Below are 17,834 nucleotides of genomic sequence, written 5' to 3' on the forward strand. Positions count from 1 at the left end.
TTTTCAACAGACAATTTAGATGGAAAGGAAAAAAGTCAACCACCCTTTAGTAAATCAGAGAGCTTCTATGATACGAACTTGACTTTATACATATGGAGAAGAAAAAGGACATAAAAATAAATGAACCTGACATTTTGGTTTTTGCTGAGTACATAAAAGCCAATGCCCTAGAAAATGACAAGCAACTGATAAAAAGCAGTGCCAATAAAAACTAAGGAAAATAAAATAGACCGCAGGTAGAAAAGAGCTCCAACTCTAGTTTAAAATAGTTTATTTAAGATCTTTAAATATTTAAAATGTTATAAGTTAGGATCTCATTAATTCTAGAATCCCTTCCCCAAAATAAAAAATATACATTTGAACTACAATAAAAAAAATTATCACGGTGGTTGGGGGGGAGGCGGGCAGTAGGGCGGATGTCAGTATTGAAGCACCTATATCCGAAAAGGCGATAACGCCAAGACTCCAGCCTAAGCTGAAGGGTTCTGCCAGTACTGGGGTCATTTTTCAGCCACTAGCAGGGAGTTTTACCGTAAGTACTTGGAAACACAGAAACCACACTTCTTTTAAAACATTGTTATTATTCACAATATTTTAAAACAGTTGTTATAAGGGCTGTTAACTTGTTTAAGTTACTTTTGTAATCAAAACAAAAGTTAATGAAGAAAATAAAAACTTTAAGTCTTTTATAAGCAGATTTACAGTTACAGACTTCAGTCATGCCCCTTTTAATTTTTGAGCTAATTCCTGAAGAGAGAGGCTGCTTTAGAACGTCAACAGAAAAATGTTCACATCTTATGTTTTGAAGAACAGGAGACTGCAGAATCTCTCTCCAGTCATCAGTGCAGTTTACGTGGGACCTAAAACATGAAATGAATAAGTGAACTGAACAAACTGATTAAACTCCTGAACGGTATTTTTTTTTTTTCAAGAACCAACACAAGATCAGGCCTAGACACTGTAAAGAAAGGAGATACCAGGAAAGGAAATGAAGGCATTTCTCTCAAAAAGACCATTTTTTCTGCTAACAGAGCAAAACAAAATAGGCGTAATACCCACTTTTTTCTACCCTTATTTTACCTTGAGTATCACAGGGGCACTGTTTAGCAGAAAATCTAATAGAAGAGGGTTCAAGTGCTCATTCTAATTTTCATTTACTAACCTGTTTCTCAAACTGCCATAATTCTGAAGCCACAGCTTCTATCTCATTTTCTCTTCTTCACTCAAAATTACTTACCATTGCCATGTCGGACAGTGGTGGACTAAGTGATCTCCAGCCGCCACGAACTATTCAGGATTTAGAAAGAACATGAAAAGAGAAGACAAAAAAAGTAAACATTACTGAATACATGGAGATAAAGTACCAACCAATCACCCTGCACAACTGTGGTGCCAGATTCTGCATTAAAACGTCAACAGCATGAAAACTTCTCTGCACGGTCTGAAAATTTATTTTTTTTTAAACGTATTTTTAATTATTAAAACAGCAACATTTTTAACATCGGTAAAAATTCAAATTAATTTTTGGAAGAAAAAAATTGCTTTTTTTTCTAAAAATTCAATTTTTATTATCAGGTTAACTAATGCTAACAAACAGCACACCCCAAAAAAACCCCATTGCCATTGAGTCGATTTCGACACATAACAACCCCATAGGGCTTCCGAGGCTGTAATCCCCACGGAAGCAGGCTGCCACATCTTCCTCCCACAGAGTGGTTGGTGGTTTTAAACCGCTGTCCTTTTGCTTAGCAGCCAATCACTTTAAGCACTGCGTCACCAGAGCTCCTTAACAGGACACAATATGATAAAATGAATAAAGGTAGGCTACAGGATTTAAAATGTCAATAACCATTTCAGGGATAAATAAAATGTAGAGAGATATTTGCTGTTGGCTGAAAATTCACTGAAAATCTCTGAAAAAAGTTGCTAAATGTATACCAGCTTATGGTGCAAGGCTTGTCATTACACCACACCCCATGGTTCTTCCTCCTTTTTCTCCTTCCCGCTTAATTTAGGTAATAGCCAATTTTGAAAGCTTTTTTACTCTTAAATGAATCATTGAAAACAGAAATGAAGTGCCAAAGAATGGGGGAAAAGTTAGCTTTTGGAATGACTTTGGAAACGCCCAGTTCCTTAAGAAAGTGAACCCTGTAACAAACTTCTCACTTTCTGAGCAAATTGATCATTGACTCAGGGAGAAACATTTTCACCTTTCGAGATGTTCCAGTCTAGGCAGGAGCTGGCCATACTGGAGGACAGAAATCCTGCTTGCTCTTGAGAGCAGGAAACAAAAAGTCTGGTAAGCATAATTTTCCATGTTCCAGCTCAAGCAACGTACGAACATACTTTCCCAATCACTTTTATTTCATAACAGCTCTAACTTGTTTTATATTGCTTATGGGTTTATTCCACAGCAAAAAAGTTACAATCTCTTTCATCTTCTAATGCCTCTCTGAAAAAGTATGTCTACAAACAATACTCTAACTTCAGAGAGTAAAATTCTATCAAGAACTCTGAGAATAACCTCTTTCAAGGCAATACACTAACAGGATAAGACTTAACGGTATTGCAACAGTGATATTAGTATTCCCAACAGTGACTTTATAAACACTAGTTCTTCTAATAAATCTTTTTATTATTTAAATTGTGAGGTAAAAACAAACACCAAAATAAAACACAAACACGCCCTCTCCCCCAAGTATTCTGGGTTCACTGTAACCAGACGCTGCCTTTCCCTCTGTGGTCACCAGGAACTAACTTATCACCATCAGAAGAGTATTAACCTAGTCAAAGTGGGGGAGCCCTGGTGGCGCAGTTAGCTCAGGCTGCTAACCAAAAGGTCAGCAGGTCAAATCTTCCAGCTGCTCCTTGGAAACCCTATCGGGTAGTTCTACTCCATCCTATAGGGTTGTGATTAAGCACAGCAAAAAATTAAAAGTGAAAAATTCTTTAAAGTTAATGATAATTGCCTTGAAGTCATAAGACTCTAATGTTTTATCCCACGGTCCTTCCGGTGGCATCTATTAAAAAAAAAACAAGAAACACTAGAAAGTAAGAAAAGCCACAGGAGAAATGAAGTGTGACGGTAATGAGTATGTGTGTACATCTGCCCTCACCAACAACGACCGCAACTACCAACAATGACCGCGACTACGAACAATGACCTTGACTATGAACAATGACCTGCTTCAAACGTTCAAATGAGCTAAAACGTAAAATGGACATGGACTCAAATTTCTAAATTATCAATACTGCTTACTATAGCTTTTTCTTAGTGATTAAACATTCTCTTGTGAGATTCATCATCAATATGAAATACTAAGTCCAACAAGATAAAACTGATTTTAACATCTGGTGAGCAACTTTATTTCTCAAGCTACCTTCTATTAATAGTACTCTACTTAATCAAATCATACACACAGCCAACAGTCACATATTTTCAGCTAGACAATACAGTATTAGATACTATTTGGCCTCTTTTTAAACATAATACTTTCATACTTCTGGTTGAAAACTAAAGGGTAGCTGGAAGCTAAGAGCCAGAAGCCCAGAAACAGAAGAACAGAAAGAAAGAGACCAACTAGGTACTGTACTTACACAAAGCAAATGGTGCCTTAGCTCCTTCAGGATCATTCTAGCCTGCCTCAATCCTATAAGGGGGCTCTATCCCAATTCAGCTTTATGTGCTTTATACCCCGCTGGGCTGGTTTTGTCTTGGATTTTTTTTAAAAAGGGGGGAAATTCATAAATCAATTCAGTGTAAGAGTTATTCTAAGTTAGAAGATAAACGCCAAAACCATACGATTAATGCCTACTTTAAAAAGAGTTAACTTAATTCTAGCCACTTGCATCTCTAACCCGAACTATTTATTCACCCATCAGTAATCTCCACAGAGGAGATAAAGTCAATGCGTACAAGAAGAACAGACTACTTTCATCTCCCACTTGATTTCAGATACTTAGTTTCAAGAGTCATATCTAAATTGTAGCTTCATTTGGCAAGAATTTCAATGATATCCTTAAGATCAAATCCTAGTTTTATTTGGCACTCAAGGTATTAAACTAATAAGGCCTAAACTAAGTGTTATGGGTTGAATTGACTACATCTGTGGAATGAGACGATGGAAAAGCTCAATATCATCAGTCAGAATAAGGCCAGGGGCCGACTATGGAACAGACCATCAATTGCTCATATGCAAGTTCAAGATGAAACTGAAGAAAATCAGAGCAAGTCCACGAGAGCCAAAATATGACCTTGAATATATCCCATCTGAATTTAGAGAACATCTCAAGAACAGATTTGACACATTGAACACTGGTGACTGAAGACCAGACAAGCTGTGGAATGACATAAAGGGCATCATCCATGGAGAAAGCAAGAGGTCACTGAAAAGACAGGAAAGAAAGAAAAGACCAAGATGGATGTCAGAGGAGACTCTGAAACTTGCTCTTGAGCATCGGGCAGCTAAAGCAAAAGGAAGAATTGATGAAGTAAAAGAACTGAGGAGAAGATTTCAAAGGGCCTCTCAGGAAGACAAAGTAAAATATTATAACGACATGTGCCAAGAGCTGGAAATGGAAAACCGAAAGGGAAGAACACGCTCAGTGTTTCTCCAGCTGAAAGAACTGAAGAAAAAATTCAAGCCTCGAGTTGCAATAATGAAGGTTTCTATGGGGAAAATACTAAACGACGCAGGAAGCATCAAAAGAAGATAGAAGGAATACACAGAATCATTATACCAAAAAGAATTAGTCCGTGTTCAACTATTTCAAGAGGTGGCATACGATCAGGAACCGATGGTACTGACGGAAGAAATCCAAGCTGCTCTGAAGGCATTGGTGAAAAACAAGGCTCCAGGAATTGATGGAATATCAATTGAGATGTTTCAACAAACAGATGCAGTGCTGGAGGTGCTCACTCGTCTATGCCAAGAAATATGGAAGAAAGCTTCCTGGCCAACAGATTGGAAGAGATCCATTTTTATGCCTATTCCCAAGAAAGGTGATCCAACTGAATGTGGAAATTATAGAACAATATCATTAATATCACACACAAGCAAAATTTTGCTGAAGATCATTCAAAAGCGGCTGCAGCAGTATATCGACAGGGAACTGCCGGGAGTTCCGGCTGGTTTCAGAAGAGGACGTGGAACCAGGGATATCATTGCTGATGTCAGATGGATCCTGGCTGAAAGCAGAGAATACCAGAAGGATGTTTACCTGTGTTTTATTGACTATGCAAAGGCATTCGACTGTGTGGATCATAACAAACTATGGAAAACACTGCGAAGAATAGGAATTCCAGAACACTTAATTGTGCGCATGAGGAACCTTTACATAGATAAAGAGGTGGTTGTTCAGACAGAACAAGGGGATACTGATTGGTTTAAAGTCAGCAAAGGTGTGCGTCAGGGTTGTATTCTTTCACCATACCTATTTAATCTGTATGCCAAACAAATAATACGAGAAGCTGGACTATATGAAGAAGAATGGGGCATCAGGATTAGAGGAAGACTCATTAACAACCTGCGTTATGCAGATGACACAACCTTGCTTGCTGAAAGTGAAGAGGACTTGAAGCACTTACTAATAAAGATCAAAGGCCACAGCCTTCAGTATAGATTACACCTCAACATAAAGAAAACAAAAATCCTCACAACTGGACCAATGAGCAACATCATGATAAACGGAGAAAAGATTGAAGTTGTCAAGGGTTTCCTTTTACTTGGATCCACAATCAACACCCATGGAAACACCAGTCAAGAAATCAAGACGCATTGCACAGGGCAAATCTGCTGCAAAAGATCTCTTCAAAGTATTGAAGAGCAAAGATGTCACCTTGAACACTAAGGTGTGCCTGACCCAAGCCATGGTATTTTCAATCGCATCATATGCGTGTGAAAGCTGGACAATGAATAAGGAAGACTGAAGAAGAGTTGACGCCTTTGAATTGTGGTGTTGGCAAAGAATATTGAATATACCATGGACTGCCAAAAGAACGAACAAATCTGTCTTAGAAAAAGTACAACCAGAATGCTCCTTAGAAGCAAGGATGGCAAAACTGCGTCTTACCTACTTTGGACGTGTTGTCAGGTGGGATCAGTCCCTGGAGAAGCACATCATGCTTGGCAGAGTACAGGGTCAGCGGAAAAGAAGAAGACCCTCAACGAGGTGGACTGACACAGTGGCTGCAACAATGAGCTCAAGCATAACAACGATTCTAAGAATGGCGCAGGACCGGGCAGTGTTTCGTTCTGTTGTGCACAGTGTCGTTATAAGTCAGAACCGACTCGACGGCACCTAACAACACAACAACGTGGACTGAATTGTGTCTTCCCAAAACACATATTTTACCCCACACCTGTGGATGCAATCTAATCTAATGTGATGTAATGACTTCCCCTAATGTCTCCAGTATCATCAGTCAGTCAGCTGAGGTCCTAACAGCATCAGGAGGATCTTAAACCTGTAACTTCTGAGTTATAGGAAGAACAGCACAGACACAGAGGCAGGTACGCACTGACTGGGAAAGACAGACACCCTGTGAAGAACACCTACCACCAAGGAACGAAAGACGCCCAGGTCATAGACCAGGAAGGCAGCAACATGGTCACGACCTTGATTTGGACTCTGAGCCTCCAGAATGGTGAGAAAATAAATTTCTGTTCTTTAGAGCCATTCACTTGTGGAGTGTGTTTTATAGCAACACTAGGTAACTAAGTAGAATGGGTCCTTTAGAGAATGTCTAGCCAAAATCTCTCAATTCATAAACAAGTGTACCAAGTACCAAACCAAACCCATTGCCGTTGAGCCGACCCTATAATACAGAGGAAAACTGCCCCACAGAGTTTCCAAGGTACACCTGATGGATTTGAACTGCTGACATTTTTGGTTAGCAGCCATAGTACTTAACCACTGAGCCACTGAGAAAAAATTAGAGAAATTGGTCTAGAAGGCGAGTCTCCCAGGCTCCTTTACACCATCATGTGTCTTCACTAAAAATAAAGATAATTTTAGATAAATGATCAGTTCAGCACATTATTCTTAGAATTCACCAGGATTGGGGATTCTATAGATTCTATGACAATTGCAAATTGAAAGGCCAGTTAATTCTCTGGCTGGAGGTCTTTGAATTTACAGCAGTGGCCAGATCCTATACCATGCCTCACTACAAAAACTTCCTTTCACAACAACGAATTAAGAGCTATTGCCAATGAGTGGTGTTTTTAGTGAGAATTGAAAGTCAGGCTCAAGTAAATTCTGTGCCATTTGTTAAGAACAAAAATAAGTCTGACACAACAACCATAACTGCTTATGATACTGAATTCCAAAGGGATTTTTTTTTTTAGCTCAGTATTTACTTCTTTACCGAGGACAAAATGAAATTATCTAAATGGAAGAGAACTCTTTACACAACTTTATGCTAAAAGTTCAATAAACACAACTGGCCTGTAAGATGGCTGCAGTTTCCAACATTAAAGCAGCATTTTCAATATAACCCAGTTAATAAAAGTGAAAGAATGGCGGAAAAGAATCAGTGTTAAGTATGTTGCAATAAACTATGTAAGCTGAATACTAAGAGAAAACTTAAGTGTTCAGGCAGTGAGCCAAGTTTCCCAATGGAAAGCCATGAAAACTCGTATCTGGTGCAAAGAGAGAAAAGACAGGGAACGCTACAGGCCCCACCGCAAGGTTAACATGATAGAAACACCAGCGGAGGGTAAGTGACCAGAGGAATATCCGCCATCCCTCCACCACCCTTATTGCTAAATAAAGAGAAGTAGAGAAATGTGAGAAGTGGCAAATTAAGAGGGAAGTAACATCTTCTCTTCTATGGGAAGCAGAACATTTTATAAAATTCTTGCACATAGCCAATAGAATCCAATTTTACTCAAAGCAAAATTAAAGTTCCAAATGTTTTCTCACAAAGCAGAAAAAACCATTGAGTTTAGTATGGTAATTGTTCCTGTAAATATTACAGCCTCAACATCTCTCCAATTGGATACTTACCTCCTCTGGGGTGATCACACCTGTTTCCTTAAACTTTGATTCCTAAAGAAAGCAGAAAGAATAAAAGAATAATTGTGTTAAACTTGTACTTTTATTCATTTAATTAAAAAACATTTGTGGGGCAAGAATTTGCCTGGCACCTTTTTAGGCAACGAAGCAGATTAAAAAAAAAAAAAAGAATATAACATGGGTATCTGACCTCAAGGAACATATAAGTCTAACAGATAAAACTGACATGGAAAAAATTACAATAAAATTTGATCGGTGCTATAATAGAGCAAGGTCTTTGGAAAGGCATCCCAAGGTTTATATAAACATGAAGCCTTACAGTAACTCTGTAAGATGACCAACAGTTTTTATTTTACAACACAATAAAAACGTCTTACAGGTGCCTAGACACAGCACAATTCAGCCAATGTCTTACTGCAATTGATCAATACAGAAGCTGAATCTAGAAACCATTTAGCATTTGCCCATTATTCTCATTTCTACCAAGACTTTGATACAACATTCTCGCCTCTAAAGCAAGGATGTTATTTCACTAATTTTTTTTTAAATAAATTTTAAGATATATATGAGATTTTATGGTAGAGTCTACAAAAACAAAAAGATTCATTTAAGAACATTATTCATTCAACAAGTATTTACTAAGTACCAACGATGTGCCAGGCATTGTTGAAGGCACTGGGGATATACCATGAGTAAAACAGACCCACATCATCCTTAACTTCATAGGAAGTTTAAGCTCTAGTGGAGGAGAAAAAACAACAGACAAAGAAACTATGCTAAATGGTCATGAAAACCATTAAGACAAATAAAGCAGAGAGGAGTGGGGCGAGGGATGCAGATGGCTAGGATGGCAAGAGAAGGCTTCTCTGATAAGGTGACATCTGAGAAGAGAATTTGAGGAAAGGAACCAGCCATAAGTATGTCTGGAGGGAAGAGCACTTGAGGCAGTGTGGAGAGCACCTGCAAAGGCCCTGAGGTCAAAGCCTGCTTGACAGTAACACAGAGGAGGTCAGCCTGGTTTAAGCAAGAGTGACAAGGGATAGAGTAGATAAGACTGTGACCTGTAGGGATCAAGTAGAGCCTGGAAGATCACCTTAAAGACTTCAGCTTTTACCTCACATATGTCTTCCAGACAAAAAAATGACTTTTCTCAATTTTTACATGCTAGAAGGCCATTACTTCTTTGAGTATTTTGTCTCTTTGCCTTCCCACCTCTAGTAGAAAACTACGAGGATTCTCTTACTTTAAGCTAGTAGTTTCTACAGGGAGGAAGAAGTAAAGGATCACTAATTCTGCTTTCCTTATTACTAAAAAGAATACACCATACATAGTGGCATGCTAACAATTCCTTTACAGTTCAACCGTCCATCTCTTTAATTTGGGAGATCTTCTTGTTCTTTTCTTCTCGAAACCAAGAAGCCTAACACTGCTACATTACTTAAATGTTGTATTTATCTAGATGGAGCCTTGGTGGCTCAGTGGTTAAGAGCTCGGCTGCTAACCTAAAGGTCGCCAGTTCGAATCTACCAGTTGCTCCTTGTGGGGCAGTTCTACTCTGTCCTATAGGGTCACTATGAGTTGGAATCGACTCGATGGCAACAGGTTTATAGCTAGGTAGCTGTGCTATTCTGAAAAGGTAAAATAATATACAAAACAGGCACTGGATTCAAAAGTCAGAATTATTTTCAACTTTAAATAGCTGACTGAATAATTTGAATTAAGATAACTTTCACATTAAGCTAATATGAGCAGCTCGAAAGCTGGAAATCTCATTCCTAAACTCTCCCAATTTTTTTTTAACTTGGCCCAACAGATTATCACTTTTAAAGGCAGTCACAGAAATAAGCACACAAAAGAACAGACCTAGCGTTTCCCTCTGTCACGGAAAGGGAGGAATGTAAAATTGTCTACTATTCTTCCTAGGAGCCCTGGTGGTGCCTGGTTAAGCACCTGCTAATCGAAAGGTTGGTGGTTCAAATCCACCAGCAGCTCTGAGGGTGAAAGATACGGCAGTCTGCTTCAGGAAAGATTACAGCCTTGGAAACCCTACGGGGCAGCTCTATTCTGTCCTATAGGGTCACCAGGAGTCAGAAGTTACTCTATGGCCCTGAGTTTGATTTTTTATTCTTCGGAGAACACGATCATAACTTCTTGGATAAACAAAGCCAACTCTTCCCCAAAATATTTCATTTCCACATTAAGATTTGTAAAGCTTTCACTAAAAACTGAAAATCAAAAAAAAAAAAACTGAGCAAGAACTTGTCATTCATTTCTATTGCTTGCTTTTCAGAAAGAAAAAAAAATGACAACAAAAAGCCTAGTCTGATAGAGTTATAGAAGAAAAATCTGAATGCATTTCTAGTAACTTATTTCTAAAAACAGGAAGAAAACTTCTGTAATAGCTAACGTTTCATAATTTTTACTTTAAAAGTACTGTATTATCATATTGTAAATGTAAAAAACACATACAGCAGAGTCAAGCTACTCCTTAGTAAGTTCAAGATTAACAACTAGTGATGACTATTACAGAAGCTCGCAAGAGGCAGGTTTTTGCTTCTTAGCTAATGACACTTCAATGAGACAATGTTGCAAATTTCACCTTGTTCCTGTGAAACATCAAACAAGTTGGGGTCTCAGTCTATGACTTACTTACTTCTAACTATGGGAAACTTTCCATGAAAGTTGAAACAACAAAAAAAAAATTGACGTGTCATCTAAGACCAAACACTGACTTTATTTTTTAAAAGGACAATCCAAATCCTTGTTCGGGGAGTTTAAACAACTTCAGAAGTGATGGTCTGAGGATCTTATCTTCCGACCCCAGGTCCCCAGACACACTGCATTTGGAGCGGGCACAAGTGCGCACAGCGTGCCTCCGAGCTTCTCCCTAGGAGCCAGAGGGCCCCGAGGAGCAGCTGGGTTAGACCACAGTATGGACAGGCTTCCATGCCCACCACCTCCTGCAGCCTGGCCGGCCGCAGGGCAGGGGTCCCCGGTCCCTGCAGACCTGAGCGGCAGCCTGGCCAGCCGCAGACCACGGCCCCCCGGTCCCTGCTCACCTGAGCACTTCCCTGACAGCCCCTGAGAGCCCGGGTCCCTGCAGACCTGAGCGGTAGCCTGGCCAACCATAGGCCCCCCAGCCCCTGTAAACCTGAGAGGCAGCCTGGCCGGCCGCAGACCACAGGCCCCCTGGTCCCTGCAGACTTGAGTGGCAGCCTGGCCAGCCACGGGCCCCTGGTCCCTGCACACCTGAGCACGTCCCTGAAAGCCCCTGAGAGCCCGGGTCCCTGCAGACCTGAGCGACAGCCTGGCTGACCACGGGCCCCCTGGTCCCTGCACACCTGAGCATGTCCCTGACAGTTCAAGGGCCCAGGTTACCGCAGACCTGAGTGGTAGCCTGGCCAGCCACGGGCCCCGTGGTCCCTGCAGACCTGAACAGCAGCCTGGCCAGGCGCAGGGCAGGGGTCCTCGGTCCCTGCAGACCTGAGCGGTAGCCTGGCCAACCACAGGGCCCCCAGTCCCTGCAGACCTGAGCAGCAGCCTGGCCAAGCGCAGGGCAGGGGTCCTCGGTCCCTGCAGACCTGAGCAGCAGCCTGGCCAGCCATGGGTCCCCGGTCCCTGCACACCTGAGCGCGTCCCTGACAGCCCCTGCGACCCCCGGTCCCTGTACACCTGAGCGCGTCCCTGACAGCCTCTGAGAACCCCGGTCCCTGCACACCTGAGCGACAGCCTGGCCGACCAAGGGCCCCCCCGGTCCCTGCACACCTGAGCGCGTCGCTGACAGCCCCTGAGAACCTAAGTCCCTGCACACCTGAGCGGCAGCCTGGCCGACCAAGGGCGCGCCGGTCCCTGTACACCTGAAGGCGTCCCTGACAGCCCCTGCGACCCCCGATCCCTGCACACCTGAGCGCGTCCCTAACAGCCCCTGAAAACCTGGGTCCCTGCACACCTGAGCGGCAGCCTGGCCGGCCACAGGCCCCCGGTCCCTGCACACCTGAGCGCGTCCCTGACAGCCCCTGCGACCCCCGGTCCCTGCACACCTGAGCGCGTCCCTGACCGCCCCCGCGAGCCTGGGGCCCGGCCTACCTTGAGGACCGGGGTCAGGTACTCAGCCACTTCCAGCGCCTTTCCCTTCACCGTGTTAATCACGTTCTGCATTCTGGGGCCGGGGCAGCGGCCGGCCCCGCGGCGCAGTGGGCACGGCAGCCGGGGGAGCCGGGACCGGGGCCGGGGCGTCAGGCAGCGTCCCGGCTGCCGCCGATCGGCACCCGGGCGCCGCCACCCGCGGGGACGGGAGGCGACGGGGCGGACCGGGCGAGGGGGAGGCGCGCTCTCGGCGCCCGCGGCAGCGCGGGCCGGGCCCGGCGGTCGCCCGGGCGCAAGGGAGGCGGCGGGTCCGCCGAGCGCCGGCGGGAGAAGCGGGCGCACGCGCAGCCCGGGTCCGCTGGGCGCTGTCGTCCCTCCGCGCCCTGCGCGCCCCTTCCGGCTCCCCTTCCTCTCTCCCTCTCGCCGTAGCGCCGCCGCCACCTGGGCCCCACGTGACCCCGGACGCTCCCGACACGTGACCCCGGACGCTCCCGACACGTGACGCCGGAAGGCCCCCCCCCGCGGGGGCGGGACTAGCCCGCTTTCCCCGCCCACCGGAAGCGGAACAGGGGGCGCGCCTGCGCCATGGGCTGCGGCTGCGCTCTTTCCCGCTCAGGCTTCCGCTCCGGAATTGGAGGCTTGAGGACAGGGGCTTCTCGCCTCTTTCCGCTCCATAGCTTCCCCGCCTATGGACCTTAAAACCTACTGCTGCTACTGCGGTGCTAGGCAGATACTGTCCCACCTATAGGATGTGAGCTCTTCCGCTACAAGCTCCTCTGGGGGACCGAGGTAACCGCGCCCCGCGGGCAGACGACTGCGCGTGCGTGTGAGTTGAGGGCGCGTCTGCGGAGATCTCCTACTGCGCATGTGTGAAGCGGGGCCTCCCTGACCGGCGGTGTCTTTCTCGGGTGGAATTTCAGTGCGCATGTGTGAAGTGGGGCCTCTGACCGGCGGTGTCTTTCTCAGGTGGAATTTCAGTATTGACACTTTAAGCCCATTTTTCTAATGTCCGCACTTCGGTGGTCTCCACCATCCCTGCCGAAACACTGGGGGACTTTGGGAAAGTTGCTTCACCTGCCTGGGGTTTAGTGCCGCCAACATATCGAAAAAGGATTTGTATTAGACTCACTCACTGATTTTTAAGATCAATTTCTAACGCTGGTTTAGTGAAAATAAGCAGTGTTTCAAATATTTCCATTCAGACCTTTACTGTGACAGAATCCCAACTAAGAAAAGCCAAACCCTTTGCCCTCAAGTCGATTCAGACTCATAGGGACCCTATAGGACAGAGTAGAACTGCCCCATAGGGTTTCCAGTGGGCGGCTGATGGATTCAAACTGCCGACCTTTTGGTTAGCAGCCGTAGCACTTAACCACTGCTCCTGAATCTCTCCCAGCAAGCTTTTTCTTCTTAGAGAATGGTTGTTGCTAAGGAAGAGAATAAAGCAAACCCATTACCATCAAGTCAGTTGTAACCCACAGTGACCCTGTAGGACAGAGTAGAACTCTCTCGTAAGGTTTCCAAGGCCATAACCTTTACAGAAGAAGGCTGCCAAATCTTTTTTCCACAGAGCACCTGGTGAGTTCAAACTGATAATACTACCTTTAACCACTGTGCCTTGAGAATACAAACTAAAAATTCTGCTTTAGAGCAGAGTTACTAATAAGAATGAAAACTAAAAAGTTCTTGGAATGAAGAGCACAGATACTAGACATTTCAGTAATCAGTTTGTAAGTACTGTAATAGAATTGATTGAAAAAGAATAATGAGCCAATTTCAAAGTATTGCCCATTCTGATGTTGTTAGGTGTTGTCCAATTGGTTCTGACTCACAGCAACTCTACGTGCAACAGAACGAAACACTGCCCGGTCCTGCACCATCCTTGAAATCATGTGAGCCCATTGTTGCAGGCGCTGTGTCAATCCATCTCCTCGAGGGTCTTATTCTTTTTGCTGACTTTCTACTTGACCAAGCATGATGTCTGTCTCCAGGGACTGGGCCCTCCTAATTACATGTCCAAAGCATGTGAGACGAAGTCTTGCTATCTATCCTTGCCTCTAAGGAGCATTCTGGTTGTATATCTTCCAAGACAGATTTGTTCATTTTTCTGGTAGTTCATGGTATATTCAATATTCTTGGCCAGAACCATAATTCAAAGGCATCAGTTCTTCTTTGGTCTTATCTTATTCATTCTCCGGCTTTTGCACGCATATGAGGCAATTGAAGATACCATGGTTTGGGTCAGGCACACCGTTGTCCTCAAGGTGACATCTTTGCTTTTTAGCACTTTAAAGAGGTCTTTTGCCCATTCTGAAAGAGGTAATATTACCTGAGAAACGACTACCTCCCACTCTGAAATGACGTATGCTGAGGTTATAGCAACATCGTCAGGAGCTCCTAAAGGTGTACATGTGCCATTACAAGGAGTAATGTGTATGAAGTCTTCAACATGCAGTATTTAAATTAAGGTCATGCCATTCCCTAGTTCACAAATCACAGTGCCCTGCATCGGCGGCTGGACGATCAGGACAGGGAAGGAAGTGGACCTGTTTGGAGACTAGTCACAGAGCTGGCCACGGCCTGAGACGCTGATGTTTGATGACACTGTTAAAGTGAGTTGTGCATAATCTGCCCTTTGCCAGTGCTTCTAGGGCCAAACCAGTAATCCAGTTGTTGTCAGGTCATTTCTGACTCATAGTGACCCTGTGTGTGTCAGAGTAGAACTGCTCCACAGGGCTTTCAATGGCTGATTTTTCAGAAGTAGATAGCTGCCTCTGGGTAGACTCAAACCATTTGGTTATCAGCCCAGCCATTTGGTTATCAGCCCAGCACGTTATCCATTTTTACTACTCAGAGACAACTGTTTCTAGGGCAGGATTTCTCTGTTTTCGGTGCTGTTGTTACTTTGGGTTAGAGAATGCTCATTAGAAGCAAGGATGGCGAAACTTTGCCACACTTGCTTTGGACGTGTTACTAGGAGGTTCCGATCTTTAGAGAAGGTGCAGTACAATGGATCGCTTTTGTGTGGCCTTTCTAGCCATGGTCTTGTAACTCCACCCAAGTGATTGGATGGGGATGTGCAGATGGGGTAATTATAGCCCACCAAGGGGATTGGTCAGTTTTGCCATACTTCTGGGCTTGAAATGAGCCATTGCAAAGGCAGGCAGTGCAGAGGATCCTACCGCCACCAAGGAAGAACAGCCAGGAGCCAGCACATCCTTTGGACCCTGGGTCCCTGCACTCAGAGGCTCCCAGGAAGCAGAGAACTGTAGCCCTGAAAACAGCGGGAAGCAGTGGCAGAGAAACTGCAGCAGGAAATGGTGCGGTAGGCTTCCCAGCCTACGGAGGGAGAAAGCTGAGGGCCTCTGGGCAGGGGCGGTAGGCTTCCCAGCCCACGGAGGGAGAAAGCTGAGGGCCTCTGGGCAGGGGCGGTAGGCTTCCCAGCCCACGGAGGGAGAAAGCTGAGGGCCTCTGGGCAGGGGCGGTAGGCTTCCCAGCCCACGGAGGGAGAAAGCTGAGGGCCTCTGGGCAGGGGCCGCACGGCCTGGAAGAGGCTGTCTTGATGGAAGAACTGTATCCTGAGCGGTCCTGATCCTGAATTGTAACTTGTTGTTTCCCGGATAAACCCCATAACTGTGAGTATGGTCTGTGAGTTCTCTGTGGCCGTTGGCAGTGAATTGTTGAACCCAGAAGAGAAGTGGAGAGTGCTGCGGGGGGGACGGTTGATGTCAAAATTAGTAAAGAGGAGGGAGAGAGAAGGCCTGTCTGGCCTCTGCCTCGTGGGAATCAGCCTTGGGCTGTTGGTCTTGATTCTCTTTTCGCTTTGTGAAGCTAGAGGAGGTCAGACACGGCCCTTGTGCTGTTCTTACAGAAGGACACCATGCAGCATAAAGCGGAGGATCAGCGAAAAAGAGGATGACTCTCAGTGAGATGGACTGACACAGTGACTGCAGCAGTGATTGTCAGGATGGCGCAGGACCAGGCAATATTTTGTTCTGTTACAAAGAAGATCTCTGTGAGTTGGAATGAACTCAACGGCACGTAGCAACGACGACACGATTCTTTGTTAGGGAGTGGCCTGTGCATTGTAGGATGTTTAGCAGCATTCTTGGTCGCTACCCACTAGATACTGGTAGCACTTACCCCATTGTGGTAACCAACAATGTCTCTAGACATTGCCAAATGTCCCCTGGGGACAAAATCACCCCCAGTTGAAAATCACTATTTTAGGAATTAGTGGCTGGTGTACCTTGGTGATCCGCTTAGTTGTCTTCAGAACGTAGGAAAGTTTGCTTTCTCATAGTTGCCGTTTTCTTTTCCTCCAGTGCAGCCTCAGAGCGTCCTTGCTCACTTGCTCCCTTTGTCAGCACTTCTAATCTGGCCCTGCCTTTTCTGTCTCTAGAATTCCCCCTCCTGTTGGTTATGGTTTTTTCATCTCCTTCCTATAGCTTCTCCTGTATTCCTCCACTCTGTTCTGATACAGTTATAGCCAAGACGTGTAAAAAAATTCCTTTGCTGTTGTTCTGGAGCCCTGGTGGCGCAGTGGTTAAGAGCTTGACCGCGAACCAGAAGGTTGGCAGTTTGAATCCACCAGCTCCTCCTTGGAAACCCCATGCGCAGTTCTACTCTGTCCCGAAGGGTCACTGTGAGTCAGAATCGCCTCGATGGCAGCGGGTTTGGTTTTTTTGGTTTGTATGTGCACACTTATTTGTCTTTGAGTATTTGCTGACAAAGCGTTCTTCTCTCCAAGACAGTTAAAGAGCAGTGGAATGGAAAGCAAGCGCTGTGGCCGTCCTGTGCTGTGGTCCTTGTCCACAATGTACACCTTCCTGCTGGGAGCCATATTCATCGCTCTGAGCTCAAGTCGCCTCCTGCTGGTGAAATATTCCGCCAACGAAGGTAAGCGAAGACTGGGAGTATGTGTGGAACGCTTCCATCTTATCACACACCATGACCCTTGTCATCAGTGTCTTGGTGTATAAAATGGTGTAATAACATCGAGCACTCTACTTCACGTGACCAATAAAGCATAGGAAAGTTGGACTTTTTTAGGCCTTTCATTCTTTCATCAGAAAAAGTTTGAGGCTGGGGTGAAGTTTGGGTTAGTTGGGTACAGAATCATAACCCGTTGGCACAGGTCAGACCTTTACATGAGAACGTTGCTTCAGTCCACAGGTGTTTCTGGGCCTGCGACAATACGTACAGTTATAGCATATTTTGAAGGAAGCACCATATATTTGTTAGGACATTTGACATTTGCAAGGTGGCATATCAGTGGGACAGTGGAACGGGCCAGATGACCAGCTTTGATAAATATTTTCTCAGGGATTGTTCTTTTTGTTTAAAATGTAATAGTTTGTATTTAAGCAAATTTAATATAATTCCACAAAACTAAATAGAGTACCCACACTATTTATTGAGGACACATGCAGTCATTATGTCAGTCTGCTTGGGGAGTCAGATGTGTATCTAAGTCTCTCTTTCTGTTCACATTTATTTGTCAGGCACTGGGCTAAGTGTTACTGGTAGGTTTCAAAGAAGGTAAGATGAGGACCTTGTGCTCTAAAACTGATTTTATTAAAGGAGGCATACATGTAAACACACCATGAAAATACAGTCAACGCAGTAATAGAGGTAGGCAGAAACCAAAACCAAAAAGCATCACCATCGAGCTGATTCCGACTCATAGTGCCCCTGTAGGACAGAGTAGAACTGCCCCGTAGGGTTTC

General features: G+C 44.6%; 2 protein-coding genes across 11 annotated transcripts in view; one reads left to right on the forward strand and one right to left on the reverse strand.

Moving 5' to 3' along the window:
• The window catches only part of ATG3 (autophagy related 3), a 36,380-nt gene extending 23,814 nt beyond the window's left edge, over positions 1 to 12,566 (reverse strand). Inside the window, exons 1-3 of one of the 3 annotated variants that reach the window (XM_049876365.1) lie at positions 12,106 to 12,564; positions 8,011 to 8,052; positions 1,238 to 1,287 (exon numbers count right to left, since the gene is read on the reverse strand). In XM_049876365.1, the coding sequence (XP_049732322.1) occupies positions 1,238 to 1,287; positions 8,011 to 8,052; positions 12,106 to 12,177 (164 nt within the window). In that variant the 5' untranslated portion in view covers positions 12,178 to 12,564. Of the gene's footprint in view, positions 1 to 1,237; positions 1,288 to 8,010; positions 8,053 to 12,105 lie in introns of all 3 variants that reach the window. The other 2 variants (XM_049876355.1, XM_049876373.1) reach the window with 2 other exon arrangements.
• Positions 12,567 to 12,665: 99 nt separating this feature from the next.
• The window catches only part of SLC35A5 (solute carrier family 35 member A5), a 30,193-nt gene continuing 25,024 nt past the window's right edge, over positions 12,666 to 17,834 (forward strand). For 2 of the 8 annotated variants that reach the window (XM_049876090.1, XM_049876100.1), the window contains exons 1-2: positions 12,666 to 13,071; positions 16,856 to 17,004. In XM_049876090.1, the coding sequence (XP_049732047.1) occupies positions 13,031 to 13,071; positions 16,856 to 17,004 (190 nt within the window). In that variant the 5' untranslated portion in view covers positions 12,666 to 13,030. Of the gene's footprint in view, positions 13,072 to 14,524; positions 16,121 to 16,855; positions 17,005 to 17,834 lie in introns of those variants that run through there. The other 6 variants (XM_049876129.1, XM_049876139.1, XM_049876120.1 and 3 more) reach the window with 6 other exon arrangements.

Source organism: Elephas maximus, chromosome 1, assembly GCF_024166365.1.
Source record: "Elephas maximus indicus isolate mEleMax1 chromosome 1, mEleMax1 primary haplotype, whole genome shotgun sequence".
NCBI classification, from domain to species: Eukaryota; Metazoa; Chordata; class Mammalia; order Proboscidea; family Elephantidae; genus Elephas; species Elephas maximus.